Source organism: Mya arenaria, chromosome 17 (genome assembly GCF_026914265.1).
Source record: "Mya arenaria isolate MELC-2E11 chromosome 17, ASM2691426v1".
NCBI classification, from domain to species: Eukaryota; Metazoa; Mollusca; class Bivalvia; order Myida; family Myidae; genus Mya; species Mya arenaria.
The window spans coordinates 12338971-12358004 of NC_069138.1; the positions used below are offsets into that span (position 1 = coordinate 12338971).

Consider the following 19034-nt stretch of genomic DNA (forward strand, 5'->3'; position numbering starts at 1 on the left):
AATACAATTTTAAATAGGTTTAAAAGACTTGCATAGAAAAGAAGCACTTATATCCAGTACCAATTCATAGTTTGATCAATATTTTTCATGATTTTAAATCTAATCCTTACATAGATATAATTTATCAATTCGCCTACCGCTGTATGACCTGAGATATAAATATAGCCTTTATTGAACTTCAAATTTATTTCGTCGCTTATCTTCATATTCAACGACAATTCTGTTTACGCACCAGTGGGCACGTATTTATTCGGGTGGAATTTCTATAAACATCATAATATAAAAGACGAACACGGAGTTAATCTTTCCTATTGTAACAATGGCAGTTGATAATAAACACCAACACAGAAAAAAACGTTCATATTTAGTACATGTTTGACATAGAAAATGGACAGTAAGGACACCGAGAGGGTTATGTCCGCCAGACTGGCCCGAGTGTTGGATGATATCGGAGTAAGTGAGTAGATAAGAGCTAGGAGGAGATATTTTTTTCTAATGAGAGAGTCAATGATGTCAATGACATTCAATATGTTAGAAAAAGATTTTATCTTTTTTGTCGCCGGAAGCCAACGCGAGGGTACTACAACAATCGGTATGGACTCGGACATTGATTTCTTTATCAATTCAAATGAACTTCCTGTAATTCTCGACTGGAGCAAATGGCAACATGGAAAACGCAACCTTCTAGTTGTTAAACATGAAAACACACCACCGCAGCATTGCTGGCTTCAGATGACCAAATCCGACATCCCGATGGGCGAAGAAGATATTGACGCACCTAATCTGTTCGACTGTGAAGGCAGACTACTACTGATGAACAACGGTAGTCTTGATAACACCGACCTTCAAAAAATATTTGGTTCTTTCGAACGGAATGGTCCCGAGCTATCATTGTACAATGACGTAGACATTGTGAAAGGCTTCCACTGTTCTGAGTCACCAAAAGATTGCCAGGTTTTGTTCAATAGACCACGCCCAGGACACTGGCCAAAGACAAACACCATCGAAAAGGCAAAAATTGCCGGTGTGTTTTTGGTACCTCAGTGTTATAAAGAGACGCCATCCAATCCCACGAAAGACCGATCTACAGCGCTTACGGCACCATCGTGTCTTGCAAGTGGTCCGTCAGGTCTATTGGAATGGAGATTTTCGACACTTCCAATAGAAAGGTTCCTTGTGTCAGACTTTAACATAGTTCAGTTGAAAGTGTTCACGTTCATGAAACTCTTTCGAAAAGAGTTTATCAAGCCTTATTTTAAAGATCGTCTCAGCACGTTTCACTTGAAAACAGCTATGTTTTTTACCGTGGAAAGCTACCCGTCAGACATATGGAGAGAAGACAATATTATTCAATGTGTTAAATACTGTTTTACAACACTGCTCCGTTGGTTCAAGATCAAATTGTGTCCACACTACACGATAGCAAATGTGAATCTGTTTACAGGCAAACTCTTAAAGTATGAACTTAAAATTTTAGGAGATATGCTATCTGCAGTTATAAGTTCCCATTTCCATTGGTTATCTATTCTTGCAATCGATAAAATCGGACAAAGATTGTCTCAAATTAGTTCCGACGAACAAACGATCGGTACTAATCACGAAACAAACTTATCTGTTCTTAAGAAATTGTTTCTACAACATGGTGTAGAAGAAGTAGATGACCTGTTAGGAATAACTTTAAACGTTGACACAAATCAACGTTTTTTCATTTATTTACAAGCATTGTCGACGTTGCTCACAATTTCAGAGCATAGATCGTCCATAGAACAGAAGGCTGCCTCCTACCTTATATCCAATATTTGTTCAAACGTTGCCATATATCTTGCCTCCACGTGCATACGTCAAAATCAGCAGATCTCTTCACACATTATAAACTGGTTTGGTTATTCGTTGAAAACAGGCTTATTTTCGAACAAACTGAAATTTGCGTCCACATTGTATTGCAGTGGACAGTATGAACAAGCAACATTATTTCTAATGTTGATTGAGGGAGAACTTTTAGAGAGAAAACTTAGCCTAGACACAGTTATCAAAACTACAAGTGTTTCAGATATTTTGAACATCCGGGAATACCTTGTCACCGATGTGGACTTTACAATTCATGACATTTTATGTGTTCCAAAACATCTGAGGTATGAACAAATAAAAACAGAAGAAGACAGAGATGCTTTGGATATTCTAGGTCTACTATTTAGATCAAACCTCGTTATTGACTGTATTGCGTTTTTGTACTACCTGCAATACCTGACGTTTATGAAGCTAAATAATACTGTCAGGATGGCAGAGGCGTTAGAGGACCTAGATAATTATGTATCTGAGAACACCGGACCTTTTTGGGAAGCCTCGCTAAATGTTCTCGGCCATTGCTATGAACTGGAAAACGACGTTCAAAAGGCTGTTGACTGTTACTCTGAGTCACTAGACATTGCGCCGACAAATAATGCGGCCAAGTGGCATAGGGCAAGGCTTTGTCGGGACTTCTTGCATGACGATTGACCTAAATGGAGCAGAATACATGTTTGAATGATTTACCTGTAGTGGATTAACTGTAAATCAAACAGTGACACGTTTATTTAAGAGCAAAACTTTTATGTTGTTACCTCGTCAGCATTTATGTTTATACATTAAAAAATATTTCCGTGATTGACTTGTTAACCTTTACTTTCGTATTGTAAATAGTGTATGTACCCTTACAATTATTTCATAGTTCGACAAAGCAGCTGTATATTTTATGTATTTGTGAATTGGTATTGAAATATCAATCTTTTTGGAAGTATGTATACGTGCAAACAAACTATATATATATATATATATATATATATATATATATATATATATATATATATATATATATATATGTTAAAGTCTGACACATATTATATATATATATATATGTATATATATATATATATATATATATATATATATATATATATATAATTTTATTGTGCTAAGGAATGAATGTGAAATATAGATCTAGTTCATTTCAACGTGTAGGTAAAAACCTAAACTCGACATTGTTATGTTTCTTGCATGAACTTTATTTTGTTCATGACATCACATTCCTGTTAAAGACCCCAAAACACGTTGTTAAAATAAAAAGAAATGATTTTGGCCTTAAAGGCCTAGTTTTAGTAATGTTTCGCATGATAATTCCCTGTTGTGCATCTCCTGCTAATTACACTGGTGTCACAGTAGGGGCCAATGTCCTATGTATTTGTTTGGCTCTATATTTCTATCATAAAACCTCCAAAACTGCACAGCAGGATATTCAGATTGGAGATCTGATAAAACAATAAGGCAATTATATTAAGATCAATACGTGTGCCGAGGTTTTGTACAATACTCGTATTTTAAATTTTTTTCGGGGTGGGGGGTCACTTATAGAAGGCTTAAACCAGCCCTTTAAGTTATAAGTATTGATATTCAACTGAACAATTGATGATGTTGTGTGTTGTTGTATACGCACGCATGTTAACAAGAGGTTTTTGTAATATATTGATGCTCATTTCTTGTTTTATTAGCTTGACTTTTCGAAAAATAAGTAGAGCTATACTACTCACCCAAGCGTCGGCGTCACACTTTGATAAAGGTTTTGCATGTAAGCACCTTTAAGTCATTAACTCAGAAAATACATCATTTATTGCATTGAAACTTTGGATATGTACTCCCAACTATCTATCCTGCTAAATTAATGAAGTATTCTTGCATACCGGACGTGTGTTTCCGGTCATGTGACCAGTGCTGGAAAAACTCATCTTACATACCCCATGTAAGATGAGTCACGTGCAACAACGCGCCACTTCTTATTTCATTTATTGTATGGTTTATGGAAATAAATATAATAAATATAATAAAGCGCAATCAAATGATATGTTTGCGAGACTCTTAATTAAAATTGAACATAAGTAATCGTTAAAAACGCTATTTTTAGTTATTCAAAATTACTGCGCTCTATGACGTCAGTAAACAACGTCGCACACGTTTTTTGGTGTAATTATACAAAAGTTCGTTTTCAACGTCATTTTTTCCACAAATTGATAAATTTAGATATGCAAGACAATATATCAATCATGTTTTTCCGGTCCGGATAAAAAAATCCGACCTCGTGCACGCTGCGTGGCCGGTAACTCGGCAAGCCTCGTTACCGGCTTACGCACGTGCCCTCGGGTCGGATTTTTCTATCCGTACCGGAAACACATGATATATACATATAGTTAACACTTATTTGAATTTAATGAGAATAATTTGCCTTTATTATTTGAATTAGAAATTCTGGTTAAGATTTTGCATATAAGCACACACAGGTTAATATCTCAACAACTACTTGATGTATTGCATTGATACTTTATACAATGGTACTAAACCATCCAACCTACTTAATTAACCATATTAGATAACTCTAGTTTGTATTTAATGCAAATAATGGGTCTTTATTATTTGGCATAGAAATTCTGGCTATGGTTTTGCATGTACGCACACATAGGTTAATATCTCAACAACTACTTGATTTATTGCATTAAGGCGTTATACAATAGTACTCAAACATCTAATCTACTTAATTAACCAAGTATGATAACCCTAGTTTGTATTAAATTTAAAAAATGGCCCTTTTTATTCGACATAAAAATTCTGGTTAAGGTTTTGCATATAACCAATTTTAAGTCAACACCTAAGAAAATACATCATGTTTTGCATTGAAACTTTATACACAGGCTCCCAACCATTCAACTTTCTTAATTAATCAAGTAAGATAACTCTATCGTGCATATTTTATAATTTTTGCACCTTAATTATGTGACTAAGAAATTCTTGTTAAGGTTTTGCATGTAAGCACACATAGGTTAATATCTCAGCAAATGTCTTGATGTACTCCATTGAAACTTGATGCAACCACCCAACCTACTTGAATAACCAAGTTAGATAACTGTATTTTGCAAATAATGGCCCTTCATTATTGCACTTAGACATTCTTGTTGAAATTGTGCATGTAACCATATTTATGTTAATATCTCAGCAAAAACATCATGACTTTTTGTACTGCATTGAAATCTAATTTTACAGTGATCCATGCATATTTCGCCAAATCTTTTCAATCCTTTCACTGAAAAGCGGCGGAATAGTCGAGCGCGCTGTCTCTGTGACAGCTTTTGTTTATTTAGAAATATGTAATGTGAGCTCATCAGTAGATGCTTGATATTGAAACGTATCATTTAAAGTCCTTTTAAAATCTTGTGTATATCAGTAAATCATCCATTTCTTAAAATGTATTGTTTATCATGTGAATTACATGTATATATAATAAATAATTTAAAATGTTTTGGCTTGTTTAACATATTAAAGTATTGTTATGTATTTGTGAATGAACAATCCCTCATTCTACACATTCTCCGGTGAATTATACATGTTTCCGGTCAGGATATAAATTCCGACCCGAAGGCACGTGATTCAGCCGGTTGCGCAGCGTGCCCGTTGGTCGGATTTATTCATTTTTTTGGAACACATTGGGGATAAAAAAAAATACATGGTGTAATTGAATTTGAAGGGAAAATTAAAAATGGGCAAAGTTTGCGCACATCGGATGCCGCACTTGTTGACCCCAAAACATCTGGCACATGATAAAAAGGCATCGTCATTGGTCTCTTTATTCAAACACAAGTACCCTCGGCGGTACCCACATGTATCACCGGAGGTTAAGAGAGATGATTACAACGGGACCCACGCTTATATGCTCACCTGGAAGACGGTTAGTGGTGAAGTAGGATATTGAACCTGTGACCGATTTGTGCCTTGGTTATCATACTGTCTCCTAGTAAAAGTGTCGACAAAAGGATGTTCAATTCACATGAAACGTTAATCATTGAAATAGGAAAAACAACAAATACTCATCACATAAAACACCTTAATTAACATGTTCGAACAAATACAGGTTTGTACTTGTTAAAATGAAACGTAAAAATAATATTTGACTTGTTTAATGTTTTTTATGGCCCCTCAACCACAATTGTGTATTGGAGCCGAGAATAATATATTTAGCAACCGCTACATACTATACATATACTGAGTCTAGCCTCAAAATAGGTAACATTTTGTGATCCTACAATTAAATGCCGCCATGCCAAAAAAGCTCACATTTTGGGACCCCACTTAAGACGCCATTATACCTAAACTAGTGGAAATACAGTATCCTGATGTTTGGACTGCAGTTTTAGCTAGTCGAGCTATCCGAATCAAGCGATTCAGTCCCAGTTGAACTCTTGCTATGAGAATGATAAAAATATGTCTTGTACTCTAAGCCACAGAGTAATAATGCACAAGATAAATAAACGAAAAAATAATCTTCTTTTGTTCGTAAATTTTTACATACTATTATTTGATTTTTTTAAATGTTTCATTCAACTCTATAATTTTCAAGTTATGAATATTCGCAGGATAAGAAGTAAGTACAGATACGAGCTCAGATCTCGGAAGTTTTGTTTTAATTAATCAACTGCATACCTGGCATGTATGTGCAGAAAGAAGGTAAGGCCAATATGCAATAGTTCAATAACCTAAAACTAGTCGTATTGTTTCAAGAACTATGGCTTGACCCGACATAAGCTATTCAGCTTTACGCACATAATTATAAAATTACATTTTTTTTTCCTGGGGACCGTGCGTGCGTAAAGATGAAGAGCGCAATACAACGTACAAAAAAGGAGTATTTGTTTATTTTGTACATTATAGAGAACAATAACATATAATTCAGACCAAGAGTTTAACCTAGGGACCGAATCGCGCGAATTGGAAAGTTCGAATGACAAAAATTGGTAACTTGGAGAGGAAATTTTCGGCATTGAAGATTCATTAAAATGTATAATTGCTTTTGAATTAAACGCTGCGGAGTGAAACTTAGACCATTTGTTTTACGTATTTGTCTATTATCTTACTGATAATTTCAGGTAATTTGTACGTGAATAAATTTAACATTCAAACAGGAAATGAACATTTATGCGACCCAGGAATTACTTATAACTTTATATTCATTAACCATTTATAAAAATCATCACTTAATGTGATTATTTTTAGCTGACTTAAATTTTTAAGATATAAATGAAGTGAAAAAATAACGCTCACTTTTTTAGTTTTGTTTAACCTCTGCAAGTTAGGACACCATTAAATGCTTATAATCAATACTGGTTACTAATTATGTGAATTGTTGCCATTGTCAATAGTATTTTATTAATTGCACGTTTATATGAATAAAAGATTGAATCCATTATGATATTTGGTTTCGTTAAAACATACAATGCCCATTTCTTAAAAATAATCATATTTTTGGTCTCCCAAATAAAGTTTTTATTTTGGAATCCTACAAATGCTTCTACGACATAAATTGATAACAGTTTGGGATTTATTACGCCGCTAATGAAATTCAATTAAGATAAAATTTGTAGCACCGATGAAACATTAGATATATAATTGCGTTCCGTCCAAAAACTGGTTCACTTTAAAAGCAACAACATAGCAGACTGTAATCCAACACGAGTTTTGAAACACCATTTAGTTGAAACAGGCAAATGACCATCCGCAGTATCATTGTTTTGAAGAAATTGAAAACTAATGGCTACATGAAAAAGGTCCCACCATGCTGTTAAAAACGCTCACAAAAGCATGCATTTGTTACTTCAAAACTTTCGAAACAAGTTTACTAACCGCCGAAACCCATTGAACCAAAACTTAATCTAATTTTGTATCAACAAAACACGCATTAATTAAGCAGTTTATATGAAAACAAGTACTAAAGTGTTTATGCTGTCCGGTGGTTTATACAGCTTTATGCTATGCTGTCTGGTGGGTTCATTCATATTTCACTACACCCGACGCGCCACCCTGAAAACTTATTGTCCGAAACTTCATTTCATGTCAGTATCATCGGGTAGAGAAATTATGCATATATTAAACCGAAATGCACTTCTAAGGTAATTAAGACTAAAATTGGCTTAATTGTCAATACAACCAGTCACACGTTTACAGTCTGTTTGGGTGGTTTCTGGGGAGGGGGCGCAAGCCCCGAAGTTGCAACCATAAAGTGCACAACACTACCGAGCCGACCATAGGGTATCATATTTTAAACACTTCTATTTATATATTTATATACATATGCTAGGTCAACCATTAAACAGCCTATCTTTTGGGATCCTACTTCAGCCGCCATGACACTTAAACAGAGAAGAAGTGTGCAGATCTTTCAGAAGAGAAACTCATTAACAACTTAGAATTGGCTTTGAAGTAGACGTTGTAAAATGGAACTTAATCAAGAATAGTGAAACGTCCTTCGCATTCATTGTGTATGATAAATGTAACATGTTTACGGTGATTTAACATTTAGACATACCAGGAAGTATTTATAAATTAAGATTTGTATTAACCATATCATCACATCTGGATAATAACAAAACGAACTCAGAGAAGATAAACTCATAATGCTATAGATGGTAGAACAAGAAGGTAATTCAATTGTATTACGTTATTATTTTTCTTAAACTTCTGCTTATTGAGTTGGGAAACCAAAAACAGTTATTCATCTAACACAGGTGAAATTAATGTTTTATTGACATTGTCAATTCATGCACACTTTTGTAAGTGAATGAATAAAATGTTAAATCCATTTAGTACTGCAATTTTTAATAAATCAAATATTTAACAATTTGGTTAAATCCCCAAAATTTTGTTGTTGTTTTAAAGGCTTTAATGGTGGTTTCCTAATGATTCTTTGGTTCTTTTTAAAAGTTTTGATGCTGGTTTCCCAACGATTTTTTGGTTCTTTTTAAAAGCTTTGATGCTGGTTTCCCAACGATTTTTTGGTTCTTTTTAAAAGCTTTGATGCTGGTTTCCCAACGATTTTTTGGTTCTTTTTAAAAACTTTGATGCTGGTTTCCCAACGATTTTTTGGTTCTTTTTATAAGCTTTAAAGCTGGTCTCCCAAGTATTTGTTGGCTCTTTTATAAAGCTTTAAAGTCAGGTTGGCGGTAAACCGTTTACAAATTTACATTTAAATACTTGATCGCATTAAACTGCAAGTGTATCGTAGGAAAAACATCGTGCAGTTTCTAGAACACAAATATTTTATTTATTGTATCTTGTTGATAGTTTGGCTTGTCCATCTTTAATATGGCTTTAATAAAAGAAAATTGGTGTCTGTTTGCATTCAGTCCATTTAGAATAATTTCAATCTTTAAATTTCATAGAAAGGATCGCGTGTCAGTTCATGTTACTTTGGAGTAGGATGTTTTATTTGATATAGAAAATTTAAACAGTTGTCAAAACGGTCTATCCGTGAGGGTGCCGCTTTAAAAAGACAAAGAAATTAGAATAAACTCGGTGCATGTGTATTTAAGGTGAATAATGCAATAAAGTTCAATATGTATAATATAAACAAGTATGTTACTTTCTGTGGTTTTTATGTGTGTGCTTTGTAACTGGGGAAACTTGAAGTGATTATATTTTAAATCATTTGCAGGATATTAATCAGGATCCCATCTATGCTGATACGATACACACTGGTTACATTTTGTGAGCCTACTATTGCCGCCATGACACTTTATTGAGACGAAATTTGAAGCACTGATGGAATTTTAAATCAATACAATTGTTTTTGAAGTTCCTTTTGCGGAATGGAACTCATAAATAACTGTACGTATCTATTTATTATCTTTTTTTTTTAAATTTAATGGTAAAGTATGCATTATAAATGTCACATTCAGTAAGGTCATGACAGTTAAACGACCTAGAAGTATCTATTACCTTACCTTAACCATTAAGTAAAATAATCTCAAATCAATCATTAGTTGACGTAAAAAATAAAAGGTATAGATTAAGAAATTGTAAAAAATTACGAGTAGTTGATTTTGTCTTGATTTTAAAACTTGTAGTTGGGAAACCAAAAAATGGTGTTAAAACCGGTTCAATTAATATGCAATATTTACATTGCAAATAGTATTTATTTAATTGTACATGTATGCATGAACGGTTGAAACGATGATGAACTTTAAAGAAACTGTACAATGAACCATCTATAAAGGCGATCATTTCCGCCCTGGTTCAAATATGTGGTTTCCCAAAGATTGGTTAGTGTTTTTTTTAAGATTTAAAGGCACTTTACCTGTAAACCTATAGTTACATTTATTTGACAACATTTTTTGTTTACAAAACAGCTAGTACGCTTAACCCAATTAAAGCTGCACTCTCACAGATTGAACGTTTTGACAACTATTTTATTTTTTGTCTTGCAAAAATCCATCGAAATCAGTCATAAAAGACTGCTGACAAAAAATTAGATCGCAAATTTTAATATTAAAGTTCAAAAATTGATGTTTTATGCAGTTTTCTTAAACCGTAAGAAACGGTTTAAGCCAAAAAAAAATATTTTTTGAACGGAAATATGAAAATTTACGATCTGATTTTTTTGTCTGCAAACTTATATCATTGGTTTGCAGATAATTAGGCAAAAATTGGCTTATTTTAAGACAGAAAATAAATAAGTTGTAAATAGGGTATATCTGTGAGAATGCAGCTTTAAACTGGATCGTAGGCACTTACAAGTATGTAAATGTTGTAGAATGGATGTTTTATTTCTCTTTGACAATTTCACGTGTATCCACTTCTAGCCTGGCATTGAATGGAATAAGGATGTTGTCCCTTCGGTAACATTTAGCACATTCAGATTAGTTTCCTATTTCACATATCATAGAAAGGATCGATCGCCTGTTGATGTTTTTGTTCATGATGAATGCATTCATATTCTGTGTGTATGAAAATGCATGGTCTGTGGGTGAGGAGATGCCAATCGAGCTTAAAGGGACTCGCCTATGTTTTGGCCATTTTTGGCACGGGCATGCATCTGAAACCACTTATTTTACAACTATTTTACTTTTTTAATACATACATACTAATAACAAACATGAATTTTGCGTGATAAACCTTTAACTTCTTAAATAATGTATTTAATAGCTGAAAACGCACATGTTTTAAATGATCCGTGAGTGCTAAAAGGTTTACAGTGATAAACTAGCGTCTTATGAGGTAGAAATAATAGGTTTCCATCAAATTCAGAACGAAATTCTTCCTAAGAACCATTGTTATCGATAAATAGATTCAACCGTTCCGTTTAATAAAAACAATTGTATTTATTGTGGTATTACTTATTTGGGACTAAGAGTGTTTTTTAAAGTATAAAACAATAATCTGGTTTTAGATTGATGTAAGCTTTCTGGTGTTAGAGGGATGTGAGCTTAAAGCGTGCAGACAGAGACAAATCAGATAACTGACAACAAAACCTCACAACCACAAAGACTCACACACAAACATAAGGAAAACTTACCCTCTAAGCCTTTGGTTGAATCTTGCTACTATAGCACTGTTTTGTTTTTAATAAGAACTTGCTCTTTATGTGAAATCAGATAAGATCAATATACTACTTTATTTATATACTATATGATGTTATGCCAAGCTGCAAAATAGCTTACATGGGTTTCCACAAATGATTGTACTGTATATTATGATTACAGGATCCCACATATGCTAGTACGACATATGATAAGTTCAGTATGGGATCCTACATACGCCGCCATGACACCAAAGACATTCTGGCATTGATGGAACAGTAAATGTGTAATTTCTTTTGAAGTTGACGTTGCAGAATGGAACATAAGCATTAACTGAATGTAATTTTTTCTTCTAGAATTATAGGTAAATTTTACGCTATGAATGTAACATTCAAATAGGAAATGAACATTTAAACGACACAGGAAGTATTTGTTACCGTACTATATTATTAACTTATTATTCAGTTAGAATAAACATAACATCAGATGAATCATAAATTGACTCAAAGTTTCATAAGAGAACGAAACTATAAACCTGGTTAAAAGTAAATGAAACAATTGTGAAAAATAACGTGATTTTTTGTCAAACTTTTACAAGTTGGGAAACCAAACATTGGTATTAATATAATATTGGGTAAATAAGGATGAACTATTTACTAAAGTATTAAGTTCATGCACATGTAAGCATAAAAGATGAAAAAGGTTTTAATATCATTAAAACGAACGTTGAACAATTATTAAGACAAACGTAATACTGACCGGGGGTACATTGTCTTCGTTTCCCAAATATTAGTTGGTTCTTTTCAAAATATTTAAAGGCACTTTGCCAGTAAATTGTTGCATATACATTTAATTAAGTACTTTTACTTGACAGAATATGGTCATTACAGTATAATACAGTTGATCAAATTATACTACGAAATGGCTCGTAGGCAAACATCATGCAGTAACTAGTATAAACATGTTATAATTATTGTTAGATCTTGTTGGTACATTGCCCTTATCCATCTTTCACATTGTTTTATTTCTATAAGAATGGTTTCAGTTCGGTAACATTCAGTCTGTTGAGATTCTAATCCATTTTGAAATGTCATATAGTGGATCGAGCTTCTATGTCTGTTTCGGCTCTTAAGGAATACATTCATTATTTTAGAATTTAAACTGCAAAAAAGATGACGGACAAATACTACAGATTGGTTTCCTTGCTTGTTGACATTTCAACCGAGGTGTTGTTGGAGTTATTTTTAGAATACGCAAGAAAGGACCTTGCCCCAGGAGTCACTTACACCACATTGCCCGTTTACATGAACAACAAATCTGCTCACGTTCGCAGTCTGAGGTCAATCAAGCCATTCCAGCTCAACAAAATATATCCAACAGGTGGGTCTTGCAACGAGGCAGAATGGGACATTTCTTTGCTTTCTGCTTTGATACTCGGTTTATACGGAAGCAATGTTGCCCATATTCGTGGTGATATTGTTTCTATTCGAGATGCAAGGAACGCCTTACAACATTCTGCGGGCACTGCGCGTTTGTCTGACCCAGAATTCACTACGATGTATAAATCTGTTTCCACCGCAACACTTTCTATTGCAAAATTTGTGAAGGGATCCTCTTATGAAAAAGACATAAAGGAAAAGATAACAGCACAAGGCGGTGCAATGTTTATGCCGAGATTGGGAGAGTCCATGCGACTTTGGTATACATCATATAACGAAGATTCATCCGCAGCCCTTAAGGAAGAAGTGTCATCTTTGAAAAAAAGATGGATGTACAAAGCATTTCCTTAAACGCCAAAATAGATGAACACAAAATGGAAACTTTGCAATTACAACAGAAAGTATCTGATCTGACGAATGAGCTTTCAACTCTTCGTGAGCAAACGGGAAACGTAGAAACAGACTGCAGAACAACTACGGAAATCCTACAAAGTGCTGTTGTGAAACGTCCGAGTAATACAGGTGAGACAAATACATGCTTTATACAAACTTGATAAGGCAACATTATTCGAAGTTAAAAGTAATGTGGATCAATATAAACAAACAATATACGAGAGAAGCAACGCTTCGATGTATACACTGGTAAAACAGGAGCGCTACCTTTTAATTATTGTCTGAAAAGGGGCATACCTCAAACTTATTCGCATTGCTGATCGTGTTCAGATTGTTACTGGCTGCATGTGTTCCACTGTACACTTCTTGCACTACGACGACGCCGCCAACCCTGACAACGGCACTATAAATACATTGAAAAACTACGGGAACAAGCCCAGTAGAAAACAAGAACAAACCCTGATAAGAGGCATAACCCCCTCCCCCCCAACCCACACCACCTCCACGACAAAAATAATGAACGAAAGAGAGAAAATTTACAAACACAAAAAAAACACACCATACATGCATAGAAATACATTTTCAATAAATATAAATACGATGAGCAAAAGAAGGGTTATGGAAGTTTATTTGTAATGATTTTTAAACAAACAATCAGTACATATAATGTTCATATTTATATTCCTTTCAGGAAAGCCTGTAAAACGATTAAAGACTGTTGACCATATCTTAGAAAGACTCAAAGGTCAGTAACATTTGACAAAGGTTTGTCCAGAAATTGTGGAGAAGATCTAATTTTCTTTGGTAGTGGTTTCATTACGCCAGATAAAACATAGTTTGTGTTTATAGCGTACCTACATTTTACATTATCACCAAACTTAATTCTATTTTAGATAACTTTCTGCGACTAGAAACGCAAACTTTGGTCGATGGTTTTCAGCCACCAAAAGAAATTAATGAAATACGAACCCGGCTACGGAACAAGAAGTTTGTCGTTATAGCAGGACACGGCAACAGTTCTTATATTGAAGCTGCTTTGTATGCTATCAAGGATTTGGAGCACAACCCTTCAAACTGTGTTTTGCTTTCATCCGCATCTAACTGGGAACACATTGAACCCGGTGAAGTAGAGTTGGTTTTAATCAAATGTCCGTTTGGTGAAAAGGATTTTGACCAGGCCAAAACGAAAGCCTTTCTGGATATCCTAGACAACATTCAAATGAGTATCAACGACACTGCGGAAACGTTTTCTGTCGTTGTTGTTTCACAGACCGAGGTCTTACAAAAAGCGCTGTTGGGTTGTAACGGGCATGAACTGTTAGAAGATCCAGTGAAGATTTACCAACCTAATACAGCTGAGAGTCCTGACAATATACATGAAGGTGAGGTTATATTTTCTGCTGTCTATGATTTTGGTCGGTCATACCATAGAACGTGTCTGTTAGTAAATCAAAATGTGTCAATCAGTCATCAAAAGAAAACTTTGAAGGATAAATGCAGTAATATAATTTGCAGATTTTTTCTTATAATTTTACTTTACATGTACATTTTGCTAATGAAATACATGTATTTTAATAATACCTCCTTCATGACGGGTATAATTAATGTATTTCAACAATGGCTATTTTTAGATATTTGCCCAAGCAGAACACAAGGAACAGAAACTTTGATGCAGTCCATGATTGGTACATTGTATATTTTTGTTTCGTTCAGATCAGAAATAAAAGAGTAGCGATAATATTCACCGTATTTTAAAAATTAACATTCCCTGCGTTAACTCATATCAAAATAAGGAACCAAATTTTAGGGGGGGGGGGAATTATTTGAACGACCAAATACTTTTCAAGATTGAAGAGATTTAAACAAAAAACAAAACATGGCCACTATGGCATTTATTAAGTTTTGTTAAAGAAATGTTATTATTTCAGATATATCTACGTCTTACAAATCATCTATCGTGAAAATGAATCCAAGATCACCTGCCGTCCTCAGGGCAAAACAGCAAATGTGCTCATCAAAAGTTGTATTATTAACGGGCAATGATACTAACGCTTTAGCATCCGTTGCGCTAGCCATTACAGATTCCTACGGGCCCAATCAATTTCATATCGTAGGAAAAATTGACGAAATAATGGGCATGCATACCATTTCCCTGCTCATTGTTGAAAACATGGCGGGAAAGTATAACTACGATCAACAGAGGGCATCTGACTGGCTGGAGAAACTTGACAAGTTACTGCCACACGTCAGAAATGGAAAGCTCAATCTGATAGTAACAATGGCTTCTGACAAATTGCAAAGATGTATTGCAGACTTTGGTAAACACCCAATTTTAACCTACAAAGTGGATGTGATGGCCTCTGATGTGAATACGTCTATGATGTCACTTGTCAAAACTGAGCCTGGTTAGTATTGATTGCATTGTCTTTATTATTGAGTCATGTTTTTAAATATCTTAGTTATTCAAGTTTAAACATTTTAAATATGCTTTTCCTATATCCAAACCACCAACCAAATTGCATCTTTATGAACTTTCTTTGCGCACTTATGCAATTTTGTAAAATAATTGAGGTTGAAAATTTCAGGGGAAGAAGTCACAATATCAGATCGGCCATCTTTGGAAACCCAAGATGGAAAAGAGCAGTAAGACATTGTACTTATAAAACTTTGACTTAATTGCTAATAGAAAGTAGCAGGAAGGCCAATTTAAACGATACATAATTCATTTTTTCATTTGTTGTAAATTATTTTCAAAAGTATATTATATATATTGATACATGTCGTTAACAGTGAATTCAGCTAAATTATAAGGGTTTTTTAAAATTCTGTTTGTAATCAAATATGAATTTTAACGGCCAAACTTTAAAAAAAAACAACAATGTAATATGCGTCTTGATACTGAATTATATTCTTCAAATCAGAACGAAAGATACTTACAATAGTGACTGAAAACAAATGTATTCTTTAAATAAAATCTATCACCAACATCAATAAAGTATTTGACAATAATTTTGGAACTTGAAACTATTCCTTCTATTGTAGTACATTTGAATTTGAATTCAATGCTTTTTAACTAAATTCTAGTAATATTTTTAATTAAAACACGTCACTTTTAATGTCTGACAAAACACCTACACATGCATGAAATGTCACGTGTTATTCTTGCACTGAGACTTATTGTTAAAAGGTGATGCTTACAAGTGTTTGCTCAAATTTTATGTCTAAAGCAGTATTCTGTTAAAGAAAACAATGAACAGTATATGTTTAAGGTCCGCACGTTTTCAATTATGAAAACAATGAACTCTATTTAAAGTCTGAACAAATATCTAAATTATAGAATATCGATACACGATTATAACTGCATCAAATGAACGATGTATTATTATAATTTATATTATTATTACTATTATCATTTTTATTTATTATTATTATCATTATTATTATTATTATTATCATTATTATTATTATTATTATTATTATTATTATTATTATTATTATTATTATTATAAGAATTATCGTAAGTACATGTACAATGTATTATTATTAGCTTTATTATAATAGCATAATTACAATGTGATATTCTTATTATCGTTCACTTCTATTTTAGGTATCTCACCACTGCTTACCCAGCTATAACTTCTAGCGCATGTAACGTTCGCCCGGGACCAAGTACGTACAATAGCTCAGGTTTGGTGGACCCTAACAGACTGCCAACGCTCCAGTTGATGAAGGAATATGAATATGAATATGACGGAGACTCGACAACCAGTAGAGGCCTCGCCGTTTTGTCTGAACGTGTACTTGTTATTTTGACACATTCATTTATTTCCTATCGCTATTCATTACAATGCGTTGATAGGATATCAAAGCGTGTAGTACAGAAGTATAACCTAGATGATACAGCGTTTGACGTTACAAGTATTAACACAACTGATATTGCTGTAACGTTTCCTAACAAAGGCACTATTGGGATTTTCACCATTTCTCATTTGGGTGCTATTTCATTTGCAAAAGAAATTCCTGTTGGTTTAATTTGTCAAGGTATATCGTACAGTGGCAACAAATTTATAATTGCATTTGGTTGGCCGGAAATTAAACTAAGCATCATTGATATGAATGGTGTCGTTTTAAATGAGTTCAAATTACACAATGAAATAGGATCAGATTTGAATTTGGCAGTTAGTCCAGATGTAAACACAATTTACTTATGTAGCTTTTTAGGAAACACTGTGACTGCACTGACACGTGAAGGTCATGTGTTGGGTCATGTGAAGATCGATCACAGCAAGTTTTCTGGACTTGGTATAACTACGGACTCTGCAGGTCGTCTGTATGTGAGTGATTTGTTCAACACTTTATTCCTGGTGTCCCCAGAGACAGGCACTGTCAAAAAACTGCTTGGAAAGCAGGACGGCATCGGACGTCCAAATTGCCTCGCTTTCTGTAAATGGACTAACAATCTGATTATTGGTTGTCTCGGTGTAATAAAGGAATTTAAAATCGAATGAAACAAAAGATGTAATTGTTAGAAATCAAAAGTTATTCTATTGAACGAGTTGTATACATTTCAAATGTACTTAATTTAAAAATTAATGCATTGTTTAGTGGCCGGACATTATAACATAATAGCACGAAATATTGGTATTGGATGGCAAATTGCATTTTGTGCATGTATCACTCGCTAATTACAAATAAAAATAATATAGTAAAAGTGAGTACGAGTGTTGTTTATTTGTCCCGTATTTAAAGTTAGTCTTTACAAATGATACTAAATGAGAATCAAACAAAATATGACCATAGGAGTTTGAAAATTAATAGAATCGCGTCTTGATGAATTGTTCATAGGAGTTTATATTGATCAAAGAGATTAATTAAGGATTATAAACATGATATATTTACACCATCAGCGACTGGTACTGTCACCTATAGATGTTGATATCAATAATATTTGATGACTTAAGTTAACATACATAATATATGTTCACCATCAGCAATTGGTACTATCACCTATGGATGTTGATATCAATAATGAAAAAAAGAAAGAAAGTTACATACATAATATATGTTCACTATCAGAGACAGGTACTACCACCTATGGATGTTGAAATCAATAATGAAAAAAGACAGAATGTTACATACATAATTCATGTTCAACACCAGAGACAGGTACTGCCACCTATGGATGTTGATATAAATAATGAAAAAGACATAAAGTTGCATACATAATTCATGTTTAACACCAGAGACAGGTACTGCCACCTATGGATGTTGATATGAAAATAGTGAATGGTAAATGAACGGCCACATACATAATAAATGGTCACCATCAGAGACCGGTACTGCCACCTATGGACGTTGATATTAATAATGTATGATGAAAGAACCGCCACATACATAATATACGTTCACAATCAGAGACTGGTACTCCCACCTATGGATATTGATATCAATAATGAATGATGAGAGAAAGATGACATACATAATATATGTTCACCATCAGAGACACAAACTGCCACCTATGGATAGCCCTCAATAACGTTTGTTAAATTAATCTCAAGAATTCAGATATCAACACGTTACAATAGAATGCACAAATTCTCTCTCAGAGGATGGCGATGGCGAAATGTTTGCTTCGCCTATGCTTTTTATGAAAAGAAAATTTCATGGGTAGTTTACCAATCAATTGCTTGAACACAAATAAAGCCATCTGCAACTCAGAGATGACAATTAAAATTATATGCAAAGTTTATATGTCATCAATAATCAGTTGAATGTGTTAACTGGATTTTGTTTTATTCAACCTTGTTGGTTCACTTTAAATGAACAGCAATACATC

General features: G+C 33.8%; 2 protein-coding genes across 6 annotated transcripts; both read left to right on the forward strand.

Annotated features, from left to right (window-relative positions):
- Positions 1-218: 218 nt before the first annotated feature.
- LOC128224413 (uncharacterized) lies at positions 219-2643 on the forward strand. The gene has a single exon (XM_052934243.1). It carries the CDS (start codon positions 496-498, stop codon positions 2494-2496), a length of 2001 nt encoding a protein of 666 aa, XP_052790203.1. The 5' UTR covers positions 219-495; the 3' UTR covers positions 2497-2643.
- A 5533-nt stretch (positions 2644-8176) lies between these two features.
- LOC128224124 (uncharacterized) lies at positions 8177-17914 on the forward strand. Of its 5 annotated transcripts, none has more exons than XM_052933808.1 (10): positions 8177-8490; positions 9503-9675; positions 11550-11730; positions 12520-13327; positions 13890-13943; positions 14092-14580; positions 14830-14883; positions 15127-15603; positions 15784-15841; positions 16806-17914. In XM_052933808.1, exons 4-10 carry the CDS (start codon positions 13132-13134, stop codon positions 17704-17706), a joined length of 2229 nt encoding a protein of 742 aa, XP_052789768.1. In that variant the 5' UTR covers positions 8177-8490; positions 9503-9675; positions 11550-11730; positions 12520-13131; the 3' UTR covers positions 17707-17914. The 5 variants fall into 5 exon arrangements, with proteins under 5 accessions (XP_052789768.1, XP_052789769.1, XP_052789770.1 ...); XM_052933809.1 differs by having other exon boundaries at positions 11550-11705; XM_052933811.1 differs by lacking the exon at positions 8177-8490 and adding an exon at positions 9043-9380.
- The last annotated feature ends 1120 nt before the right edge of the window (positions 17915-19034 follow it).